The sequence below is a fragment of the Cydia amplana genome, chromosome 2 (assembly GCF_948474715.1).
Source record: "Cydia amplana chromosome 2, ilCydAmpl1.1, whole genome shotgun sequence".
Lineage (NCBI taxonomy): Eukaryota > Metazoa > Arthropoda > Insecta > Lepidoptera > Tortricidae > Cydia > Cydia amplana.
Window position 1 is genome coordinate 15,194,265 of NC_086070.1, and position 25,167 is coordinate 15,219,431.

Below are 25,167 nucleotides of genomic sequence, written 5' to 3' on the forward strand. Positions count from 1 at the left end.
CGAGGCCGCTGCTGAGAGCTGCCGCTGCTGTTTTTATAACATATAATTTTGTTTATAATAAAGCACATTTTTTTTACTGAGGCGTTATTTTTTTCTCATAATACAACAGCTAAAAAGGAATATTTCCTAATAAAATATATAAATTTGTTGTAGCTTGTCATTATTAAGCTATTTCTTAATGCAAAACAACAGCAGAAGCCTAATGAAATTAAATTTTACTAATGTGCAAGCGGTGTAAGCCTTTAGTAAGGTATATGTATCTAAATGATGATTACTAATATTATAAAATAGTAATAAAAATTGTAACACACTAATTATTTGTTTAGGTTTGATTTGAACAAAATCCGTTTAATTATAAATAATTATCATTACCATAAGCGTCATTTGAACTAGGTATATTAAATTTTATCTTAATCAATCTGGCAATTAATGTAAAACTCCAATACAGAATTATCGCAAAATCGTCCATTAATATTTATCCCTTGATTTTATAATTTATATTTCATCTTTGAAAACCTTATCGTTTGGTTAATGTGTCATATGTGCAGCCTGCAAAGCAAAAGTAGGTATAAAAAGTGTTATATTTTTAATACGGATTTTTACTAACTGTCTTACTTAACATCAAACTACGTATCTAGTATAAACGTAATGCGTAGTTATATTTTATTGAATCAACGCTACAGCTAATGTATAACGTGCGTTTGCCGGAAAAACATTTAAAATCATCATAATTAAACAAAGTCATTTCTTCAAATCATTTTCTACTTCTTATCACACAGATCTATAATTATGTCAAATTATATCAAAACATAAGAAAACGCAGAACCGGAAAAAATACGCCCCAGCACCTTATTATAATTGTTTTTCCAAAACCCTGGAAGCGGCCCAATTCTACAACAACCGAAAAAAAATCAAATCGTCATCAACATTCTGTGAAATTGTGCGGAGCAATTTCTTATCCGGGCCCTAAAAGGGACTTTATAAGTGTCCTTAGCCTATCTAATTTCAACTCTTGAAATATGAGCGCAATTTTTTCGCTTAAGTTTCTTGCCGGAAGACATTTTTTATTATTCGTGAGCCGCGGCCTACATTGTCATACCTTTTTAAGTCGCTCGTAGCAAAGTAGAACCTTTAATGTTTCTATTTCGATTCTTGGATAAGAATAAGTTGTACTTAAGAGTTATTAAAGGGTTACTTACTGAGCTTTCAGTTTTTTTGGCAAGTCTAAGTGTCTATTCTGACTTTAATCGTTATTAAACGTTAAGAAATTTAATGTAACTACGTTTTCGCAACTCGCTGTGCCGCCACAGCTCCCGAAAGCCAGCAGCCTAATTGCTGTACGATCTTACCAATCATCCCGGTTTATTTATTATTTGGCAGTAATTTCAAACTAAATCCAGTAACTTAATATCCGGTTATCTTTATAGTAAGTTCACGAAGAAAATATGTGTATCTATCATAAATTAACCTTTCAGACGCCGTGTCAAACACAAAAGCTGTCACGCTGACGCCACGTCACCGAAGTGTCATAACTGAAATTGAATTTTATGCATATGCACGTAGGTCTATGTTGCTCTGTGGTCTGTGACCGATTAATCGGTTTTTGGCGTTGAACCTACGGTGCGGATATATCGGTCATTGGCGTCCAAAAGGTTAAATACACCGTGTGATTATAATTAGCATCTGGCGGCCAGAATATATGATGTTACAAAAGCCTCCACGTTTGTCTGTGTATAAATCGTTAAAAAACCTACGTAGACATCGTTAATGAAGCTCTAGAACATTTGAACAATGTAATATAAATATTTCAGACCAACGACAATATATGAAATAAAATGCCCTACAATAATTCTGTTCCAGAATTTTCGACTTAATTTTCTGCAAAACTCTCGCAGCGTAAAATTATTTAATTAACTCGAATATGAACCTTTTCCGTTCAATTTCCGGTGGCATGTCGTACTAAATAATCAATTCACTTTTAAAATGCTTGTACTTTTAATAGTTTTTGCGTTTGTTGTTGTGAAGGGGATATTCAATTCGATTTTTACCATTTTAATTTTATTATTTATTGTTCAATGTTCTACATCAGGTCGTTTCTACAATAATGTTAGACGGAAAGAATCTGAACATATTAATTACCTATACACAACCAACAGGCCAATTCGAACATACATATACTGACACTTTTAATAACTAGCAAAAAGCAGAGCTTTGTAAGGGCTCGCGGAGTTTTTCTACCTAAACGTACCAGATCGCGACTTTGATCCAATCCGAGGCTTGTTTCATGTTCGATCGAGTGGGTACGTAATAAGTCCGTTAAGAACGCAGCTTTATATTATAAGTGAGAGCAAGAAAGAAATATACTAACCGGACCCCGGTTGCTGTCCGGTACGCTTGTCTGTCACAGCTTTTACTTTGTCCATTAAAAACGTGTCCAGACGACAAAATCAAATTGCCAATATCATCCACACGTAATATACAATTTCATAAGCTCTCATTACATCCTACACGGTCGTCCAGTACTTGTTGTAAGGAAGCCAACTGGCTTTCCTACATAACGTTGGGTCAGCGAGCCAGTGTCCTTGAATTTAATTTTTGCGTCCACACCACACAATAACACACACACACACACACACACACACACACACACACAGTTCCACTAGGTACAGCTAGGGTTCAGCATCAGCTCTATCTTAGGTACTGCTCTTCTAAGTGCTCATCAAGACGTGTCAGATGACCAAAACAGCGTGTACCTACGTTGCACCAAACCTGAGTTCCAATAAGCACAGCCAGGGTTCAGCATCAGCTTTATCTTGGGTACTACTCTCCTAAGTGCTCATCGAGACGAGTCGGATGGCCAAAACAGCGTGTGCTATGTTGCATCAAACCTGAGTTCCACTAGGTACAGCCAAGGTTCAGCATCAGCTCTATCTTGGGTATTGCTCTTCCGAGTGCTCATAAAGACGTGTCGATTGACTAAGACAGCGTGTCCCTGTGTTGCACCAAACCTGAGTTCCACTAGGTACAGCCAAGGTTCAGCATCAGCTCTATCTTGGGCTTGGGTACTACTTTCCTAAGTACTCAAGACGAGTTGCATGACCAAAACAGCGTGTGCTGTGGTATAAAACCCGAGCTCCACTCAATGACCTTTATGTAGACGTGTGACGTTCATAGTTGACAAAACTAAAATTTGATCCAACGATTTTGACAACTTGACAGAGGTTGGCGTCACCCATACGACTAACTAAATATAGGTTTCGTAACCTATATTTAATGGCTCACGATCGTGCGCTTGGTACCATATCTACCTCATTTTACTTACATCTATGGCTCCACTAGGTACTGTCAGGGTTCAGCATCAGCTATCTTGGGTACTTAACTGGTCTACCCAGTGATCACATGACGAGTCGGAAGTCCAAAACAGCGTATGTCTATATATGTTGCAGTTACATACAAGTTGTAGTCGTGTATCGGCCCTATGTCACTGAAGTTTGTACTAATATATGATCTAAACTTTATTTATAATTTTAGAAGTTCCAAGCAATAGTAACACTAAAGGCGCCATTCATTAATTACGTAAGACAATTTTTGCCAGTTTTTGACCCCCTCCCTCCCCTATGTAAGAAATAATAAGAATAAGCGGACCCCCCCCCCCCCCTCCCGCCCCCTATATTACCATATATTACATAAGAATCCAAAGGAAAAAATGAGTAAGAACTATGAAAACCCCCTCCCTCCCCCAAGTAAGAAAAAAATGAAAAAATAAGATATGTTTGACCCTCCTTCACCTCAAAATCGCCTTACGTAATAAATAAATGGCACCAAAACTGTTTCTCGAACTGAAAATACCCGATTTAAGTTTGCTAACACAACATGACTGATCAGTTCATGAGCGTCACAAAACATACGAGTGAATTGACCTCCGCAGTGAATAATATATGTCGTAGTCAGATCGTATAATCCGCCGTATTACATTACGGCTAGCCGTTTTCAAAAACAGGGGCGTTTTGAAATGCGGCGGTTCGATGAGTAGCCGGTTTGTCATTGCGATACGTTCTTCAATAAGGCGGCCTACGTTTAGCCGCATCGTACTACTATTTAGATTGTAGAGTGACCAGTTCTTTCGGTCACCTACGTAACCGGAGTTTGACAATATTTGCAATTTAATTTATTTTTACCATGGTCCCACCGAACTACATGTGTTTCTTTTCCAAAACATTTCGTAAATAGACGGAGCCCCGCAAAGGGCGGTTTCCCCTTCGGGCATCTGAAGCTACCTAACGAACCTAACCTACTTACCTACCTACGCTTTTTCCCCAAAGTGTAATGTTTTCACGGACGTCTCACTAAATCAATAGGTAGGTAGGTTAGGTTCGTTAGGTAGCTTCAGATGCCCGAAGGGCAAACCGCTCAGAAATAGGAGCCCCGCTTCGCGGGGCTCCGTCTAGTTAACTTGCGAAGGAAATGTTTTTTTTAAAGAAACAGTCCGACGAACTCCAGATTTGATGGACACCCCAGCGTTTTTCATAGTTTGTTGTTGTTATGTCAGGCAGCGCCACGAGTGCTACAAATGGGAACTAAAAACTGTCAAAGCGGCGGCTAATGACTCGCTGTAATACATTACGGCTAGCTATGTTGAAGAACGTATGGCGCCGAATACATTCCGGCATTTTCGGCGGATTCTCATTCAGCCGCATTCAATCCGGCTAATCGTTAAACCGCCGCATTTCAAAACGCCCTTGTTTTTGAAAACGGCTAGCCGTAATGTAATACTGCGACAAATATACAGCAAGATTGATTATTCTAGTAGGTATTCACAGAAACTTAATTGCTAAATTGGGAATCAAACCAAGCGAGGCGAGGTGGGTCTGAATCCAAAATGTTAACCCACTTTTGTATTCATCGTTGTTAATGGCGTAAGTGCCATCGACATTATTGAAATTGAAAACACCACATAGATATCGTTGTTTGAGTACCCACAACACAAACCTTCTTGAGCTTTTCTGGGGCTTAGTCAATTTGTATAAGAATGTCCAATATATATTTATTTATTTACTACCTAACGCCATCTGTTAGAGAAATAAATAATTAAAATTAGCACGAATGTTAATTCATTATTTTGCCAACAGATGGCGCTAGTAGTAATACAAAGTGTTATTACATTATTTTATTTTTTTAGGTTTATAAAATGATATTTTTATGTTTGATAACACATCTAGACATGAATTTAAATTACTATGTTAAATCTCAAACCTAACAGTGCAGTAGTTTTTCCGTAAAGTGTACCACAAGAATGCATAGTTTGTCGAATAGTGATAGGGCTCGCTTCGCTCGCCCTAACAAAACTTCCGTGAGACACAGACATATTAAATATATTAAATCGGGTCACTCACGCATCCCTACGTACGTATGTATCGGGTCGGTACGGAGTGAAACATGTCGAGCGTTTTCGACTTAAAATACGTGAGTGACCCGTTTTTAATATACCTAATTAATATATACAGACACTGACATCAAATTTTGCTATCGTGCACTTCACTCGTACTTTTTCGTACATTTGTATTAGCACAAGCGAGACGCATAAAAACTAAATTACCTATATAATTCAGATATCATTCATGTGTACAGTATACGTGCTGATAAAATAAACCAACTCTAAAAACGATAGTTAGTTAGAAAGTGAAACTTAGAGCTATCTGGTTTTACTCTCCGTACAGTTTCATCTCCCTTTCCCCTAACTATGCATCGTATTCGGATATCTCTTTGTTAAAACCCACAATATCTAGAGTACGACACCAGACCCTTTCAAACAATAATCGTGAATATAATATTTAACAGCTTAAAAGGCACTACAACAATAATCTAAATGGGTTCCCTAATATATTATTAATAGCATTGGTTTTGGCTGAAACATCTGCATACGATTTAATTCTCATGCTCATTTGAATATTCGCTCTAGCATTTAAATAATAAACTAACCATTATGGTATATAATATACCCAGAAGAGCCAATGAGACGATAACTTATAAGAAAAAAACCGGCCAAGTGCGAGTCGGACTCGCGCACGGAGGGTTCCGCACCATCAACAAAAAATAGAGCAAAACAAGCAAAAAAACGGTCACCCATCCGAGTACTGACCCCGACCGACGTTGCTTAACTTCGGTCAAAAATCACGTTTGTTGTAACGACACTATTATTGTAGTTAGCAACAATAGGTTGATTTGCTAAAAGTTTGTTAATGTTAATACAGTGTGCTGGCAATCCATTACGGGCCATTAATTAAACCAGATAATTATATAATTTATCCGTCTATTCATTAATCAAGTTTTTTTTAAGTTACACTTAATTATGACCCGTAATTTTTTTTTTAATTATTTCGAGCATTTCGAGCAGCAATGTACTGCAAACATTAAGAGCCATACGATGACATGACATTAGGAGATACGAGCTTTTTAATAGTAACTGCCAAAAGCGTCGACAGTTACTAAAAAGCTCGTATCCCGTAACTTGTGTGTTGTATTGCTTTGCGGGCCGAATTATTTTGTATGGTTAAGGGCCTACTGCAGCCGCGTCTGGCGCTTCGTAAACCACGCCCTAGAGTTCTTCCCTCCCCGCTAACACGCACACATGGAAACGCTTCGCGCCGCACGTGAAGTTTGTGTGACCTTTTAGCACCATCTAACGTTACAGAAGTTAACTACCATTATACGCGGTCGCTGCGGTCGGCCAGAAACTTAAATTCGGAAAAAATTGAAACAGATGGCGTTGTTACTTGTTCATAATAGCAAACAATAAAATAATTAATTAATAAACCTGAATATTTATTGTTGTTTTGGAAGATGTTAACAGCATAGAAGCAGCAGCGTATATAGCATATAAGTTAAGAGTATTGATAATAAGAAAATAGCACAAGAACAGAAAAGAGATTATTTTTGATAAAATATGATGAAAACAGATTTACCTACTTGATTACGCTCACCTGACTTTGCGGTCACTAATTGCAAATTTCAACCTTATTGTTATGGGGTTACAATACCCCTGGGGTTGCAGGCGTCCATAGTCGTTATTATTATAAATGCTTTGGTTGAAATGCTTTTTAACCCTCGAATTTTTCATAGGTATAGTCACCTGCAATAATATGTTACTCTTCGACGGCCGCAAAAATATGTATGTGACACGCTCTTATGGCTCTACAAATAAGATCTAACATGATCTACCGCAAAACGGCCTTCGGTGTGTAACATATTATTGCAGCTGACTGTACTCGTATTCATTGTTGTATAGGTAGGTATTAATATCTTTTATCCGATCGATTTGCATTTATTTGAAATAAATCACAGTGTTTAGTAATTATATGTTTTATTGAATAAGAGATTATTTAGGTATGTAATGAATACAGGGTGCCTTTTTGAAACACTCATTTTTAGGGTTCCGTAGCCAAATGGCAAAAAACGGAACCCTTATAGATTCGTCATGTCTGTCTGTCTGTCTGTCCGTCTGTCCGTCCGTATGTCACAGCCACTTTTTTCCGAAACTATAAGAACTATACTGTTGAAACTTGGTAAGTAGATGTATTCTGTGAACCGCATTAAGATTTTCACACAAAAATAGAAAAAAAAAATTTTTTTGGGGGTTCCCCATACTTAGAACTGAAACTCAAAAAAATGTTTTTCATCAAACCCATACGTGTGGGGTATCTATGGATAGGTCTTCAAAAATGATATTCCAAAGTGGTAAAATGTGCCCCCCCCCCCCTGTAACTTCTAAAATAAGAGAATGATAAAACTAAAAAAAAATATATGATGTACATTACCATGCAAACTTCCACCGAAAATTGGTTTGAACAAGATCTAGTAAGTAGTTTTTTTTAATACGTCATAAATCCCCTAAATACGGAATCCTTCATGGGCGAGTCCGACACGCACTTGGCCGCTTTTTCTGGATAATTTTGAATTTCAATTGTCAGGGGTGCCTACATTATTTTTTAATACATTTTACAACGACAACAAACAAAAGTTCAAATTCGCCGTATTTTTATTACCCGGGTCGATCGCAACAAAATAGAAAATCATGTTTTTCAAATCTAAGCGTTATTGTAATTTATCTCAAATAACCAAAAAGTCAATCTGACTAGAACTTAAAAACGAACTGAATTATTTTAATATGTCGATTTTTCTTGGTGACCCAGGAGAATTTTTTTTTGTATCCCATACAAAAAGAGCGTATCCCAATCGCGTATCGGTTTTGGTTTTTACTTATAAGTGTGAAAAATATATTCTACCATATACGAAGGATGTGTGTTTTTTCATGTTTTATGTGTCTTTTTGTACAATAAAGTGTTTTACTGCTACTAATATATCATATTAACGATTAACTAAAAAGGTATTTACATCTAATTTAACTGGTAAATTATTAAAGTCCGCTAAAATTAATATATACCTATTCAAAAAAATATTTGTTAATATGTCCCAAAATCATGGCTCATTTTTTAAGTCTCCTGACTTACCAAACATATCACAACGAAGGCAAGGGTACAACGCGGCATCGTGAACCTAATAACGTAACGTTTCAGTTACTTTTTTAGTCGCCGACCATTTTATCCGGGGTACGAAAAGAGGTATTAGATCTATCCTGGGTCTAATATGCTATAAAAACATAGTTTTTTGAAAAATGTTCGTAGGTTCGTAGGTAAATTTACATTTTCTTTTAAATGTGATTTGGGTCATCGTTCTACCTGGTGACTTTTCTGGTGACCCAAGAGACATCAATTTTATTACGACTCAGGAGACTTTTTTTCTATGCACTTTGATTTTTTTGATGCGCTAATTTTGTAATCTAAAATAACTTTAAACTGCTGATATACTTATATCACTTTGCTGATGAGTGGAAGTGGAATTGAAACTTAATTTATTGTTCTCTCCCTTGACATTTTGGCATACATTTGACATGCTGCAGTGCACTCCTAACGTTAATAAAGACATAATTTTTAGAAAAAGCTTTAGGAAAACTCACTCTTAAGCTTAAAACGATTAAGTCTTTATCATATTATGTTAGATTTTTAGTACAGACCCCAAATCAGTAAAAATGTCTCTTAGCCAACTAAATTTGTCTCTGGAAAAAGTACGATATCCCTAAAAATTTTACGTACATTTCGCATTTTTCTGAAGGAACGGAATTCATAAATTGGGTTATTATTATTTTTTCAGATTATTTGATTGCATTGACATATCACCAAGATAGATAGAACATTTAAGTTACCAGAAGAAAAGCATTTGTGTTCTTTTATACAGTGTGGAAAAAGTAGGTTCGATTCCCGGGCGCGACTAAGCGAATTTAAAAAAAAACAACGTGTTGCATTCCGGGAGTGCCGACAGAAGTGAAAACTCAATGACTAGTCCAAAATGTCTGCAGCACTATGTATAATTGACCCATCCTCCTTTCTATTGAAAACTTTTGGTTCGGATATTGCTGGTCAGTGAGCTTGTTTAAAATTCTAAATTCAAATTTATAGCGTTAATTGTTTAAAATTCGAATAGAAATTGTAAAGTTACCTTGCAGACCTCGCATCTAAATATATTTGGTCATGATATTTTGAGTTTTATTCACCAGTACTAGAGTTCACTTTTATTAGCGATTTCATCAAGATGTAGCTTTATTTAATTATATTTGAGTGATATAAAGTTATAATACTGTGAGATCCTCGTACTTCAGCCCGTACAAGATTATAACCTTTTTCATGTAATGTCATTGAGTTTTTCTTTATTGATTTAAATGCCATCTAAATGATTGGCCATCTAAACCTTACGGTCACATGATCGCCTTACGCTGTCTCGAGTTTATCATTTTTTCCCCACCTCAAAAAGTGCCTAGCGCCGCTAAAGAAGTTTTTACTTCAAAAATCTTTGAATGCAGTTGTTTCTGTAAAAAACAATAATGTTTCATTTAAGTAAAATGAGCAAACTTAAGGTTTTAAGGCACTTTCCCTCCAGGGCCCATAATTTTTTTCCACCCGGTAGTAGACAACTATTTTTTTCGACTAAATGAAGTTTTATTAGATAAATCGTTGATCACATGGCTCGTTTCACACATCACATCAAATCGTTTGTCATCACAATCAAAATTTGTCAAAAGTAATGAAATTTATGCCAAAAAAACATAAATAAAACATATAAATTCAACACCATTTTTTTAATAAAAATCTTTCTCGATGATATAAAAAAGAACATCGACAAATTATGTTCAAAGAATTAATATCAAAACAGATGTCATAATTAGGATTGGCTACTTTAAGAAAGGGACAGAGAGATTTAATCCTCTCGCTCTGCACGTTTTTCTCATTCCTCCTTGTCAAGCCAAAATAAACTATAAAATGATAGTAACACAGTACATTGTAATATTCACTTTTTCCACGGTATCATGTCATTGTAAATTACTTATGTGAAATTGTAGTGGCGTGCGACTTTCAAACCGGAGGTCACGGGTTCGAACCCCGGCCCGTGCAAGTGATTTTTGTAAGTAGGGACCTTTTTTAGTGGTACTTAAATATAATAACTTTTCGTATTATTGAAATAAAATATTTTATTCAAACAAACTTAATAATATAATAATTAAAACGAATAATATCAATTAGTTTTTAATATTTATTCAATTATTTTAAATTATTTGAGCATGAAACATACTAGATTTATTTTTATCATTACAATAGAAAAAAAGCAAAAAATATATTCTTATAGATATTTTATTTTCAAACAAAAATAAAGCAAAAAGTTACGATTAGATTCTGATGGCTAAATACCAAACAGCTACCGATACATTTCAATATCTGTCGAAATTTCCTAACCCGTTGTAACTGACAAAGAGTATAGATTTCGACGTAGCATGACGTAGCCTAGCAAACACGCACACATGCGTAACGTATAGGCCTGTAAGAAGGCACCATCATAGGCTTACCTCCGATTCCGTTACTACTCAATGGAGTTACGACTCAACGTTTATTGGATATTAAAATTTTACGTAATTCGGAGCGCTGCGCGAAGTGACATAGGTCTTACCTCTTTGAGGCACGACGGCCATCTAACATTACTGGCATAAAGGATGCATTTATGACTTTGACGCATGACAGAAAGAGAAACCATGGAGAAACCGAACTGCGTAAAATGGGCGTTTGCTGTTGAATTCATAAAATCAAAAATCGATAATAAATCCATCGGTAAAGGATAATAAGTTAATATTTAGTTCTTTCAAAGTTAAGACGAGATGAAAACCTTTGCTGTAAGGTGGGTTGTGCTGGATATGGATGTGTTTTCTAGTTGCACGAAGCTAAAACCGAAAAATGAACACGTAAGTTTGGATTTATTTTCTATCGAGAAAATTTTAAGCATTCGTGTTTCGACTACTACGAAATCTCTTATCATATAGTCAAGAAACATATATCCGAAAATCACTACTGTTTGTTTCCGGGGCTAGCCACTGCCACCTTTCTAAGATCCTGTTATTTTTCGATGCACGGCCTTAAAATTTTCGTTGTATTTCTAAGCCAAATCTATCTCAATATTTTATTTTTATTTTATTTTATTTTTATTGATAAACATGTTTACATGACTTTACAGCTAAACCAATGCGTCACGAAACTTAGACTAACAGCAATAATACTTATAACAACAATAATAGCACATTACACTAGTGTCAATATACTTCTTAGATCCTATGCTAACCGCCATTTAAATATTCGTCCGTATTTATTTAACTTTGTATTAAAGCTAATAATGATTAAAAACATTGTAGCTATTTTAGTATCATAATTACTTAGTCTTTGTACACGATTTCCCATCTCTAACCAACGCGTAACACGAGAAGGGTGTTTGTTGAGTAAACCACTCTTAGATTAATGAGATTAATCTTGAAATATGATCGTTTCGTCCCAGTTAAGGGATAGCGATCATTAAGTTGAGACCAGCAGCCATATTATCGTCGCATTTACATCGTTTGTCGCCGAGAATAAAACACACCCACTTATAACCATGATAAAGTACTTAAGAGGAAAAAATCTAGAGACGCAGATTTTCCGATAAAAAAAATTACAAACCTTAAAATAGGGTTACCTATGTTTTTTTGTATGTTATTTCATCAATGCGAATACAACGCTTGAAATAATAATATTACACATTAATTGTGTTATTCACAAACGGGCCCCATTTCTCGATTACTTACCTGATGATCATTTGTCTTAATCTGTCATTTGGACTAACGTATTTGTAAGAAAGGGATAAAAAGGAAATTAACTAAATTAATCTTGTAAACTTTAATAAATAAGGGGGTAAGACTATAAATCCCGTAGTGTAAAAGTTTGTTTTTAGTCAACTAAGACCAAAAAAGACGGATTTTACGAAGTTATGTTAACTTGAATTTGTGTTCGCTGGAAATCGTATGAAAATACCCAAATCGCTGTATATTTGACGAGTGTCATCAATTAATCCAGAATCCCATTATTCGATCTTGACGTAATTAATGACAATGGGGTTGATTTGTAAAATATACCAAAACAAAGCTACAAAAAGATTCAGAGGAATTGAACTGTGTGATGTAGAACTAACGATAAGCTAAAAATAAAATATTTACCTCGTGGAATAATTATCATAGCGAACTTACAATGGTCTTGATTGCCATATACCCTACTGGGACTTTAGTCCTTTATGCACATTTCCACCATTTTGAAATTTTCCAAAAAAACAACAGAAAAAATTATATCTGTGACGTCCAGGCGCCGTTGTGTACTGGGTGACCAAATGAAACAACTGTTATCGCTTGTGCACTCCGCCAGCCACGCGCACGCCATGACACTTCCCCATGGAGTGAAGCTAGCGGGTAGCTGCGTCGTACTGTTTATTGTGTAACCGTCACATCTCTCCCTTTTTATAACAATTTATTTATTTTACTTTATATATTAACCATGCAACAATAATTCAGTTTATCTTATTATCTTATACTCGCTACGTTGATTTATTTTTCCAATCTAGGTATACTACCACCGGTTCGGAAAAGTTAACCTCAGACCCGAGAAGACCCGGCGTAAGAAACTCGGCGAAGTGTGGATCCATTTTACAACTGTTAAATAATAAATATTTTTCAACACTAGCAAGCCTTTAAACCTGTAAAACTGTTATTTGATTATTCCTAATTGTTACCTACTTTTAATTTACTTTAAGTCATGTTATGCTTTTTATTTTACTTTTACAATTTTTTATGTGTCAGTCCCTCTCCTTCTCCTATTTGCAGTTTTGAGTCTAAGTCCTTTTATTAACTTGAATATAATTCAAAGAATTATTTTAAAAGCCTTAATTACTACATTTTCCTTTTGATGCTTACACATTTCCAGGTATTAACATTAGCATACAATATAATATTTTACTAAATTAATACCTATTTCATGATTTAGGTACAATAAAATTGTAAGCTTGCCAAGCGTCTTGGACATTAGTTACTTACTGGCAATAACTGATTGACTCAGTTTTACTTGTCTTGTATGATGTTAACCCTATTGGACTTAAAATTATGTGCTTATTGTTTCTTTTTTCTTTTTCCTTTTGTTTTATTTTGTTACTGTGTTTTGCGACAATAAATGACTTTTTTTTATTTTTTTTTATTTAATATATATGATGCAATTTATAATACTTATAGATAATCCAATGTCAAATAAAGTAGCAATGTTACTCTATTCATAGTAGAGGTACCACGTCAAGTATGTTTAGTTTTACTTGTGAATAGGTTAAGCAAACAATAATCTATATAAATATATTTATATATAATTAATTTGTTAGGTACCTACTAAGATTTACCTGCCTATTTGACCATTGTTATTATCTAATCATAATCATATCTAATTATCGTTCTTTAATTATATGTAATACTTGGATAATATAATATTGACATCAATTAATCCAAATATTTATTTTATTCATTCTATTACTCAAAAAGTAACACAGCAAATATAATATCGAATGTAATATTAATCTAGCAACTTTTGCGAAGAATCATAATTACAATTCATGTTATGAAAATAACGTAACTCCTTCTTACTAATCGGAAGCTGATTTTTCAACTAGTAAGCCAGTAAGTATTGTATTATTATTTCCACAACAATTACTGTCAGACTATAACATAAATATTAATATTTGTATACACTTTTTCTTCGGTTTATTTCAATTACTTGCAACAGTTGCAACATATTTTATAAACCTGAAACATACACACCTTGTATGTCTGTTTCCTATGTCCTGTCATTGGTAAGCATGTCATTTAACTTCAATAAACATCTTACAACGAACCAATGGAACTCCATTATCCTAACCATGATCCCATGAAATACAGAGTAAGTAGGTACACAAGAATACACTGTTCGAATGTTTACTTTACCATTTTAGCGTTACGTTTAACGGTTCTGTTTGATATGACCTAGGGTTTTGGTCTTTTGGGTCTTAGTGTAGATTAGTACCATATATGTGTACTCTTGGGTAGATCCATGAAGTGGCTCTAGATGCAACTTTAATCTACTACTTTTACTAAATTAGTTAGTCTCAACTAATTAAACATCAATCAGGCACTGTCATTGAGGGCGATCAAGATCACGGTTAATTCGAATACTTATTGTTTTTATTTTCTAATGTATACCTACACAGACACACTATTTACTTATTTGATTGTTTCTGTTTTGTTTTAATGTATCGGTTCTGTGACTATGTATAATTTCCAATGTATGTATTATCTCTACCGCATACCTAAGCGTTTTGGCATCCTTAATTATTGTAGTTTTATGCATGTGACTTAAATAGGGAAATATATTTTCCAGTAAATTGCCTTTTTAATTACACCTAATTATAATTAGTCATCACATCACACATATCACTCGTCTTAATCTGAGTACCTACTACCTAGGTACTTAAAAGGTACTTCGTCATCTACTTGTCAACCGACAAAAGTCGTATGTCTATTTACAAGGCATTAGGTTAACCGCTGTTCACTAGAGTTTTGCTGTTAGTACCTAAGTCATGTTTGCCTTGGGTATAGTTTCGTAGTATAGTTAGTAAGCTGTGCTTCCTCACCGTGCAAGGCTCCACGCATCGCCACTCCCGTTTTTACAGCATTGACTTTCGGTACTACATGACATGATGTATTATGACAGGGCCAGCGCATCTATTTACGTACCTTTTGTACTTGGGTTTGTGATTGAGCTTTGTCCCGATTATTATTCAATAGAATCATGTATTCCGGCTTTAAAATAGATTGGGATTGGAATTTATAATATGAAATCTGGGTCATATACGATTTTGAAGGAATTGTATATCCTCATCTATTTATAGATTTTATTTGGACAGTTTAGGCATGCCTCTGTGTTCCACAGTTTCCACGGCTGCGCAAAATGCATTATTATCCTGGTCACCTGCTTCTTTCTCTTAAACTATAATTTAACGCGTCCTCTAACTGTTCCAACAGGATGGCTACAACAATCTTTAATCGGAATGCCGTCTATTAAGTCGTCGTATACTTTATATACTTGCTTTGTTCGTTTTTATTTAAGCTGATACATTGAGTACTTACCTATACGAACATCTGCAAAATGCAGTAAATTTACGATACAGGTACAAGTTAGAGGAAGGTTAAATTGTAGTACTTTACAGGAAATATTTTTTCAAATATATTTGTAAAATTGAAAATCTACCTGAATCTATATTAGTAGGTATGCCTATTCCCGAGGCCATCCATCTATACCTACGCCTTAAGTGAACTGGAATAGTAGGCAGAGGCACCAATTATATAATTTTCGCTGCTTATTATATAATTTTGAATTAAATAAATACATAGCAGGTTACTCTACTAACATTATGTCAGTTTATTACTATTTTGCCTCCCTATTAAGTCTAATCGTGGTATCTGGGACATTTTGGATGACCTATGACAAGATCCTATCGTTAGTACCAACCAACTCTATATCGCGTCTACTAGACTTGTTACTAGGTACATTTGACCCTTTTGGCTTGTTAGTACTGGGTAGTTGAACATAATACTAATTATACCTTGTTTATATCGTAGGTAAGCGTTATGATTTCGCTGTATCATTTATTTTATTTTGCTAGTACCAGTGGAACATTCAACCTACTACTTATTTATTTTGCCAGTACCAGTTGAACGTTTCAATTCAACCTACTAATTATTTGTTTTGCTAGTACCAATTGAACAATTTCAACCTACTACTTATTTGTTTTGCTAGTACCAGTTGAACATGTCAACCTACTACTTATTTGTTTTGCTAGTACCAGTTGAACACTTCAACCTACTACTTATTTGTTTTGCTAGTACTAGTTGAACGTTCCATCCTACTAATTATTTGTTTTGCGTCATTAGTAGTTAATTATACCAACTGCAGCATAGATGTGATGTACAGTTTACTTCTTGTAAATTATTTTTCTTGTTAGTCCGACTCCGACTTACTACTCAATTCATTTGATGCTGAGTTTACGTGTTTACTCCTACAGTAAAACAATAACAAAGCCCTCGGCATTCATCAGTCTAAGTACATATCTATAGTTCTGACTCACTTGACATCGTAACGGTCCTTGATAATTTTACTGATCCGTTACCTGCTAGCATTCTTTATTGTCATAACATACCTATGTATATATAAATACATGTTAAGTCGACACCAAGTTAGGTAACAGCGATTCATACCATTTCAATTGATTATAAGTATTATAACAGGTTATTTTAATCGAACAATATTTCTTTTAGGACATATCCATAAAAAATTATACAACTATACCGACTTAATATGCAGGTTTCTCAATAGGTTTCCTTATGTAAAAATATCTTAGTAATTACACAACTAAGTAGGTAGGTATATTTTAAGTATGAACGGCAAATACACAACAACTCATAATAATCGTGATTTCCGCGAAGATAGTTTGATTATTTACCCTTTATATCATATGAATTCTAATATACGATTTTGAGTCAGAAAATAAACCATGTACCAACTGTATTTGTAACACGCAAACCATCAGCATATTCATTTCTGTCACTTCATGGAAAAATTAATACACCGGTGCCACATCATTCTAATAATGCAACATGAGTACATTATTTTTTTGTAGGATTTTCCCAATTATTGATCTATCTTGCATCGATTGCACTTTTGGATTTACAATTGGTAACCAGGCTCACGAACAGTAGCTACTGTCAAAGAGTTAGTGTAATAAGCAAGCGCATATTTCTTCTTTGCTTGGTAAACATTCCTCCCGAGCTACCTACCATCAATTCCTCACTAAATAGTTGTAAAGTTAACTACTGTTCTTATGTAAACAGTCGACAAAATCAACTGTGCATATACATAATTGTTTTTATTAACATTGATTGTAAACAAAACTATAAAATTAGGTATAGGTACAAGATCTACCTTTTTACAGTTTTGCACTAATATTTAAATTCTGCACTAGTTTCTTTAATACTCCTCTGACGTGAGTTTGGAATTTCATAACCTAGTTACGTAACAAAGTCGTTGCAATTTTAATATTTCCGTATTATGTACAACCGTACGTCACTCGTTACACCGAATATCACCTCGCCCAAACTTTTGTATTGCCTGAATACAATCGGGAGCTCGGGAGCAAATGGACAACTACGGTAGCTATTAGGTTAGGATTTCCATACCTTAGGTATTTTGTTTTTTTTTTCGCCACCGTTACCTTTCCTTTCCGTAATTTTTTTTTGGTGATGTTTTATCCTCGTCGCCATTTGTGACGTCCAGGCGCCGTTGTGTACTGGGTGACCAAATGAAACAACTGTTATCGCTTGTGCACTCCGCCAGCCACGCGCACGCCATGACACTTCCCCATGGAGTGAAGCTAGCGGGTAGCTGCGTCGTACTGTTTATTGTGTAACCGTCACAATATCTAAATAAATTGTACAACGGGACTTAATCGCGTATTTTTTTTTAATTATAAACTGAACGGCGATTGGCTCTAGTCACACCTGATTTAAGATTTACCTCCGACGTTTCGATTGTATAGCAGAAAGAAAGAGTTAAGGAACATATTGCAGCTGTCAAAAATCGTCAGGTGAACAAGTCTGCCGTGGCTGAGCATTTACTGGAGTCAGGACCAAACCACTGGATTGAGCTGCATAACCCTAAAATCCTGTCCACGGATCGTCATTTCTACAGCAGGAAAGTACGGGAAGCCATTGAAATCAAAAAACATAGTAATTTCAATCGGGACGAGGGTTTCAAGATCTCATCCACATGGAATCCAGTCATTAGTAAATGTAAGCGTAAACGAATATCGCCAGTCGATAAATTGAATATCGTTAATGTTGTGTGTCGACAGAGTGACATCCCTAGTGCGCAAAACGTTCAAGCGGATAATACAAGACCAAGTGCGGGTAGTTCGAAAAACTCGCGCGGTTAGAAGATGCTGATGTCAACTTAAGCCAGTCTTCTCCGAGACCACGGGGACAACGCCGTCCTCGAAACGTCGGAGGTAAATCTTAAAACTTAGATACGCGATTAAGTCCCGTTGTACAATTTAATAATGTGTAAAAATCGTGAAAGTTTAAATCAGTGTTATATCTAAATAAATACCGACCCTACTCACATAAGAATTGGTTGAGCAATGCGACCTGTGCGAACATCCGGTCATACGAAAGCATTTTCGTCCAAGCTGCAACGCATACCTTCTCTAACACTCGGTCAATAATACGTGACTAAATCATAAAATAAATCGTGTTAAAGTAACACTAAAACTGCCTAGTCCCGCTATCGTCACCCAAACTTCGGTTTTGGCGAAAGCTCTTTCGGCACCACTAAATTGGTCGGTAAGCTGCTAAGCTCGGTTAACTGACAGTAGGCTTAACTGAAATACAGTTTACACGTACCGTAATATTACTGGCTGGTAATAAATGATTCCAAAATGACAGAAATAAAGCTCGATAGGGACTTACGAGTGCCTGTAAAGTGCAAACAGTGTTAAGAGCCAACAGGAGCTAAGATTTAAATATTTTAGGTAAATATACCCGTCTCGCTAACGGAAGCGGCTCCTAAAACTAGTGCGATAAGGACAAGGCGAAAAATCCTGCGTAAAAATATCAAAAATCGAGGTTTCGTACTCGACTGTTTCCTCCTCCAAAACTTAACCAATCTTAACCAAATTTGGAATTCTAAATGATTATGACATTATCTGTGTCGGACCGTTTGCTTTTTTGACTAATTGATGTCAATTTTAAATAGCACGCCTCTCATTGCGGCATAGTCAATTAGGCCATTTTGGGCATTTTTGAAGAGCTCTAGCGCCTTAAAAAACAAAAATATCAAAAAAAGCAAAACGGTCCGACACAGATATTAACAATATTAATCTGTGTTGAAAAAATCATTGCTCTAGCTTCAAAACCCACGGAGGAACAGCCGAGTACGTTTGTATGGAGAAATGACCACTCCTGTTGGCTCTTAAAGAATCATAAAAGTTTCAAGCCGCGCATTGACACCATGCGTAGTTATGTAAGGGAGTTCTAAACCTCGATTATTTAAGCAAATTTAAACTTACTACTAAACCGACATAACAAAAGGTCCACAAAGTGGTTTGAAAGCGTTTTGAATATATTTTAAATCATTTACATTTCTTTCTTTAGCCTGTTCTGAGTGTCCCACAGCTGGGTAAAGCCAGCCCCTGGTTTGCCATAACTCCCGATTTTACTAAATAACATGTAATAAAGAAAAATACACTATAGTTGACATCAAATAACCTAATAAATAAGTAAAAGGTAATTGTGACTTCGTTGCGTCGTGGGTAACAAATAGAGCACAGTGAAACTTGGATACAAATTATATTAAATCCGTCATAAAGTATAATATTTCTTATCGCACGCAAACTCGGGAAACCCGCGTATCATGGCTGTTCATAAAAAATAACGGTTTCGTTTCCAAGTAATTGGTTTTCACGATTTACTCGCTTATGTACGCGTGTGCAGGGAGATTGAGCTCTCGCTGGTAGCAAATTTAGTCTTCTTTAAAAACGTCTTAAGAAAGTACTATCAAAAACTACTCCTTTAGGGTTAGAATAGCCCAAATCTAAAAAAACGAAATTTTCGCGGTTTTTTCGATTTTTGACATAGTTGCGTTCGGCGCTCGAAGTCACTAACTTGGATTATTCATTGAGCCAACATCATAGACAGGTCTGCATAACGCTAAATATATAAAATTACTGTATTAAGAAGCTAGTTGTGTATAACGACCCTGTTTTTGAAAACAGCTAGGCGTAATGAAACACGGCGGATTATACAATCTGACTGCGACATATATATTTGTTTAGTTTGATAATTATATTACGATATAAAGGTTTTTATGTCTTAATACTTCTTTATTTAACTACTTACTTAATAAATCCATGCGATTTTGATGCTGGGAATAGTAGGACTGCTGAATAGTAGGGAAATAAATTAAACACCCACTTTATTAAGGTTCTTCATATGACGGAATAAGTTATTCCCTATTTGGACATAAATCCAACGGAATGGCCATTAAACTACTTTTATGGGAGTTTTCTAGGTATTTTGAGGGTCCTCCTCCTCTGTTCCCCTATGCGCACTTGGTATTGGAACAATGAATGTAATTTAACCCACAATTTAAATTATTAACGCCATTTGCAGAATATTACATTAATATTATATTTAAAATAGGTACTTAGAAATTTTTCCAGCATTGAATCGGCGCTTTGCCTTAATTCTAAGAAAGAGATACGCAAAAGGCGGCCTAGCCAAGGTGACAATCGCTATCGCTTCGCCATCGAATCGCTTTGTGTCTCTCTATCAATCTTCCATATTAGTGTGACAGTGACAGTTGCGTTTCGATCGCTACGGAGCGTCAGCGATTGGCACGTTGGCTACGCGGCCTGTACCGCAACAACGCTAGGATACAATATTTATAACCGAGAGAAAAATATAGCTAAAACTGTATAGTAGGTAATTGTATGACGTATGTTATTAGTTTGTAAAAAAAAATGTGGAATTCAATTCCAACTTTATTAGGAATTTCCACGAATATTTATATGCGTAGCTGTAAAATCACCCAAGCTTAATATTTTCTTCGGTTACCGCGATAGTTACTCATGAAATAAACCTATGTAAATGGATTATATCCCGTATAATGCATTTAAAATACATTCCAAGACTTTAAACTTTAAACCCTTCACAGCGTTCGCGGTAAATTGTGTCTTCCAATTAACTCGTGGTTAATGCTGTAAACGGGTTGGAACGTCGGGGTATTTTTTAAATTAATTATACGCCATATAAATTCGTCTACCTATTTTGTTAAATCGAATCGAATCGCTTTGTGTCTCTCTATCAATCTTCCATATTAGTGCGACAGTGACAGTTGCGTTTCGATCGCTACGGAGCGTAAGCGATTGGCACGTTGGCTACGCGGCCTGTACCGCAACAACGCTAATAGGACACAGTATTTATAACCGAGAGAAAAATACAGCTAAAACTGTATAGTAGGTAATTGTATGTAGGTATTGTATTAGTTTGTCAAAAAAATGTGGAATTCAATTCCAACTTTATTAGGAATTTCCACGAATATTTATATGCGTAGCTGTAAAATCACCCAAGCTTAATATTTTCTTCGGTTACCGCGATAGTTACTCATGAAATAAACCTATGTAAATGGATTATATCCCGTATAATGCATTTAAAATACATTCCAACACTTTAAACTTTAAACCCTTCACAGCGTTCGCGGTAAATTGTGTCTTCCAATTAACTCGTGGTTAATTCTGTAAACGGGTTGGAACGTCGGGGTATTTTTTAAATTAATTATACGCCATATAAATTCGTCTACCTATTTTGTTAAAACCTAGACTCCCCTCTTCATTCATTTATTTATTTGATCAATATTTTTATTATTATTATCACAAATAAAAGTAAAACAAATCTTAAATAAATGTCATATATGTACAAAAAGTGACCACGGCCTCCAGTGCCCCAGGCTGGAATCGAAGCAGCGTCCTCTGCTATTGCGACAGGTGCCTGTGCCATTCGGCCACCGGGTCACAGTCACAGCGGCATAGGTCGAATTTTTCCAAGTATGTGCACTTCTTATTGAATTTAATTTGTTCTAATACTTCTAATAGTAAAACAAATCTTACTTAATACTGATAAAAAGGGTGATAACGAAACGATACACATTTTTATGAAATGTAGGAAAGACATTTTGTGCTTAGGCTGGCATTAAAACTGTAATTGTTATTGCAAACGGTTATTTCAACCGAGGAACATTTGATAGGAATTCATGTAGCCTCATATTCCTACCATTGCTCTCAAGGATATAATAAAATTTGATGGCAAAAGACTGGCTGGCGGATCTGTAGAATTTTTCAATAACTTCATTCTTGGCACGAATGGTTCTGTAAGGAGTCATCTATTTGGATGTATATCTTTAAAGTGGGCAGTCTTTTATATTATTTTAACAATTTTTGTAGTTTTATATAAGAAAGATGTTCATATTTCTTATAGCAATTTAAGTTATTTTATATCAGATGGTATGTCGGTATTACTATTTGTTGACCGCAACTTCGTTGGCATGGAATTCCAACTCCGCTCTCCATGTTGGAAGTAACGTTCGGCAACGCAAGTCATGCTAAGGGGTATATTTGTTATAATCCTACTAACTTTAGACTCCATTTTAACAACACAAAAATTACAGGTTTTTTTTCTAGCTTATAGCACGAATTTACACAGTGCAACCTTTAAAGTTACGCTTACTAAGTATAAGCGGACTTTATTGCTTTTAGTCACTGACCTGTTATTCATTGCTTTAACTTTGTTTATTGTGGCAGATACAAAATAACAACGTGCACCTTAAAGGTACCGCAAAATTTATCTTGTACAATTAAGTTCAAGTAACTTGGAAAACAATCACCAGATTAATTGCTTCTTTTCCTGGACTTCATACTAAGACTTTTATAACAGCGTTTCCGATAGTGAGGCAGATTCGCACGAGACCGTCTCGACCGCTTCCAATCTTGAGAAGGATTATACAGAGATTATGTCTCGGTGTTGAGAACAAGGATTTGTTAAGCTTGGCTTCATTGTCTCATTGTTACTACCAAGGCCTACCTAGGCTAAGTAATGAATATTCCAAGAAGTAACATTAATAACATATTAATTACCAAACATTATCGTTTATCAATATGTATCTTCTCTGAATACATACTTATACAATATTGTATTGTATATGTACCTATTAAGTTTTTAACGAGTTTCAAACTTATTAGTACTTAATAGTATGTTTTACAATACATCCCATACAACTTATTATTTATTAAATAAGGAAACTGATATATGAAGTAACCACTCTAAGCTTAGTTATTTCTCTATGCCTAGGATAAAAATAATTCTATGAAAATTCATTATTACCTGCTACCTAAATTAAACTGTTAAAATTTCTACGATTGTTTCCAAATTTAAAGGTCCTAGTAAATACAAAATCAAAGCAATCTCAAACAAGATTTTGTACATTTTGTTTTCTAATGAGTATTTCATTAGACTGAAACTTTAAAAAGTAATATTATAATATATTGTAAATTGAGTCTGTTGTGAATTATTTGGGCCTACTTTAATGACAAAAAAGAATAGATTGAAGCAAAACGCTTCGCTTACTCACCTTAATGGAAATCCAGACGAAGTGAGATTAAAAGCAAAGTCTTGTCTAGAGGCCATCACGGTCGAGTTAAGGCAACGTTGTAGATTTTTTATTAAAACTTTAAATGACGAATATTACTTTACATTTCACTTTTCAGACACACAACGTAATGACTGTAACCCCATGAACTAAATGAAATACATAAACTGTAACTTTTGGCGCTCCCTCTTAAACGGTAAAATCAGTATATGTATATGTACGTTATTACTTCAAAAGGAGGATGACCACAAACACTTTTACGCTTTGACCAAAGCAACATTACTTACATAGGCCACTTTGCCCCCATACAGAACCTTTTAGGGACCGCCATGCCCCAAAGGCATGAATTGATGCCATTAATGATCGTGCCTACGGTGAGTAATCTAGTTTTTGTGGTTCCTTTGAAATATTGTTTGGTTTAAAATTAGATATTCAGGATACTACATTTTAAATGGGATGATTTCTTAAAAGGGTAATCAAAAAATGCTTCCTCCTTATGAAGTCGGTTAAAAACTAATAGCACGAAGCATGTTGCGAGTTTGTTTTAATTATCGTTGTAAAAAAGCTGTAGAAAGCAATTAATATTTTATAGGCATAATACCCGTACACAACAGTATTTACTGGTGAGTACAATGTTATCTTGACAGACCCATCAGAGCAGAAAAATCTTGTCGAAAATCCTCTAAAATTCATTTCATTTAGCAAATTCATAGATAAGCGTGTTCACTGTTCAAATGAATGAACGAATGAATTCAAATGTTGAGTAAATTAATCATCCGCATTCTCTTCTGAATGGGACGCGAATGACAAAGGTATGAACAAAACAAGTAGAGGCTAAAGTTAGGTAGGGAAATCTTTTTATACATATTAATGAGTTCAAACACAAAAAAAATATCTTACTCGATTTATTCTTTATCTTTATGTCGATTAGATTTAAATAAAAAAAAGCTAGTGAGGACAGGTGCAATTATATATAGCAGAATGTATTTTTCTAGGATTGGGAAAACGGCGGATAAAATCACATCAAATATTACCGAGATTTTTTGGGAAAAACAAACTCAATGTTGATTGGTTGCTTGTTTCAGGCCTGGATCCCACGGCCGCGATGCCGGTGGAGGGGCAGCGGTGCGTCTGCGTCGTTGTGCTCCTTATTCATACCGTCATCGGAGCTGGTGAAGGTAATTATGGCAAAAATACTTGAGAGCTTGCCCTTATTATTCAAATTTGATAAGATTTTGACAAAAAATAATTTCCGGCACAAGCTTTTATCGCTGACTGTACTTTTTTTACAGCTAATACTGAATGAATGAATGATGCTTTATTCGAAACATACATACACAACAACACTAAAATAGGCTTAAATCTAGGTAAATTAGAAGTAACAGTCCTGCGAGTGGTTCCAGAAATATCGATACTCATCGAGACAATTCGAAAAATCCCAAACACA

At 35.2% G+C, this 25,167-nt stretch overlaps 1 protein-coding gene and 1 long non-coding RNA gene across 3 annotated transcripts in view; one reads left to right on the forward strand and one right to left on the reverse strand.

Moving 5' to 3' along the window:
• LOC134658847 (uncharacterized) overlaps window positions 1-7,726 on the reverse strand; it is a 367,332-nt gene extending 359,606 nt beyond the window's left edge. The window contains exon 1 of the long non-coding RNA XR_010097746.1: window positions 7,652-7,726. This is a non-coding gene — a long non-coding RNA (uncharacterized LOC134658847). The remainder of the gene's footprint in view (window positions 1-7,651) is intronic.
• Window positions 1-25,167, forward strand: part of LOC134658508 (uncharacterized) — a 121,544-nt gene that overhangs the window by 45,383 nt on the left and 50,994 nt on the right. For both annotated transcript variants that reach the window (XM_063514197.1, XM_063514204.1), the window contains exon 2: window positions 24,806-24,898. In XM_063514197.1, coding sequence (XP_063370267.1) covers window positions 24,826-24,898 — 73 coding nt within the window. In that variant the 5' untranslated portion in view covers window positions 24,806-24,825. The remainder of the gene's footprint in view (window positions 1-24,805; window positions 24,899-25,167) is intronic.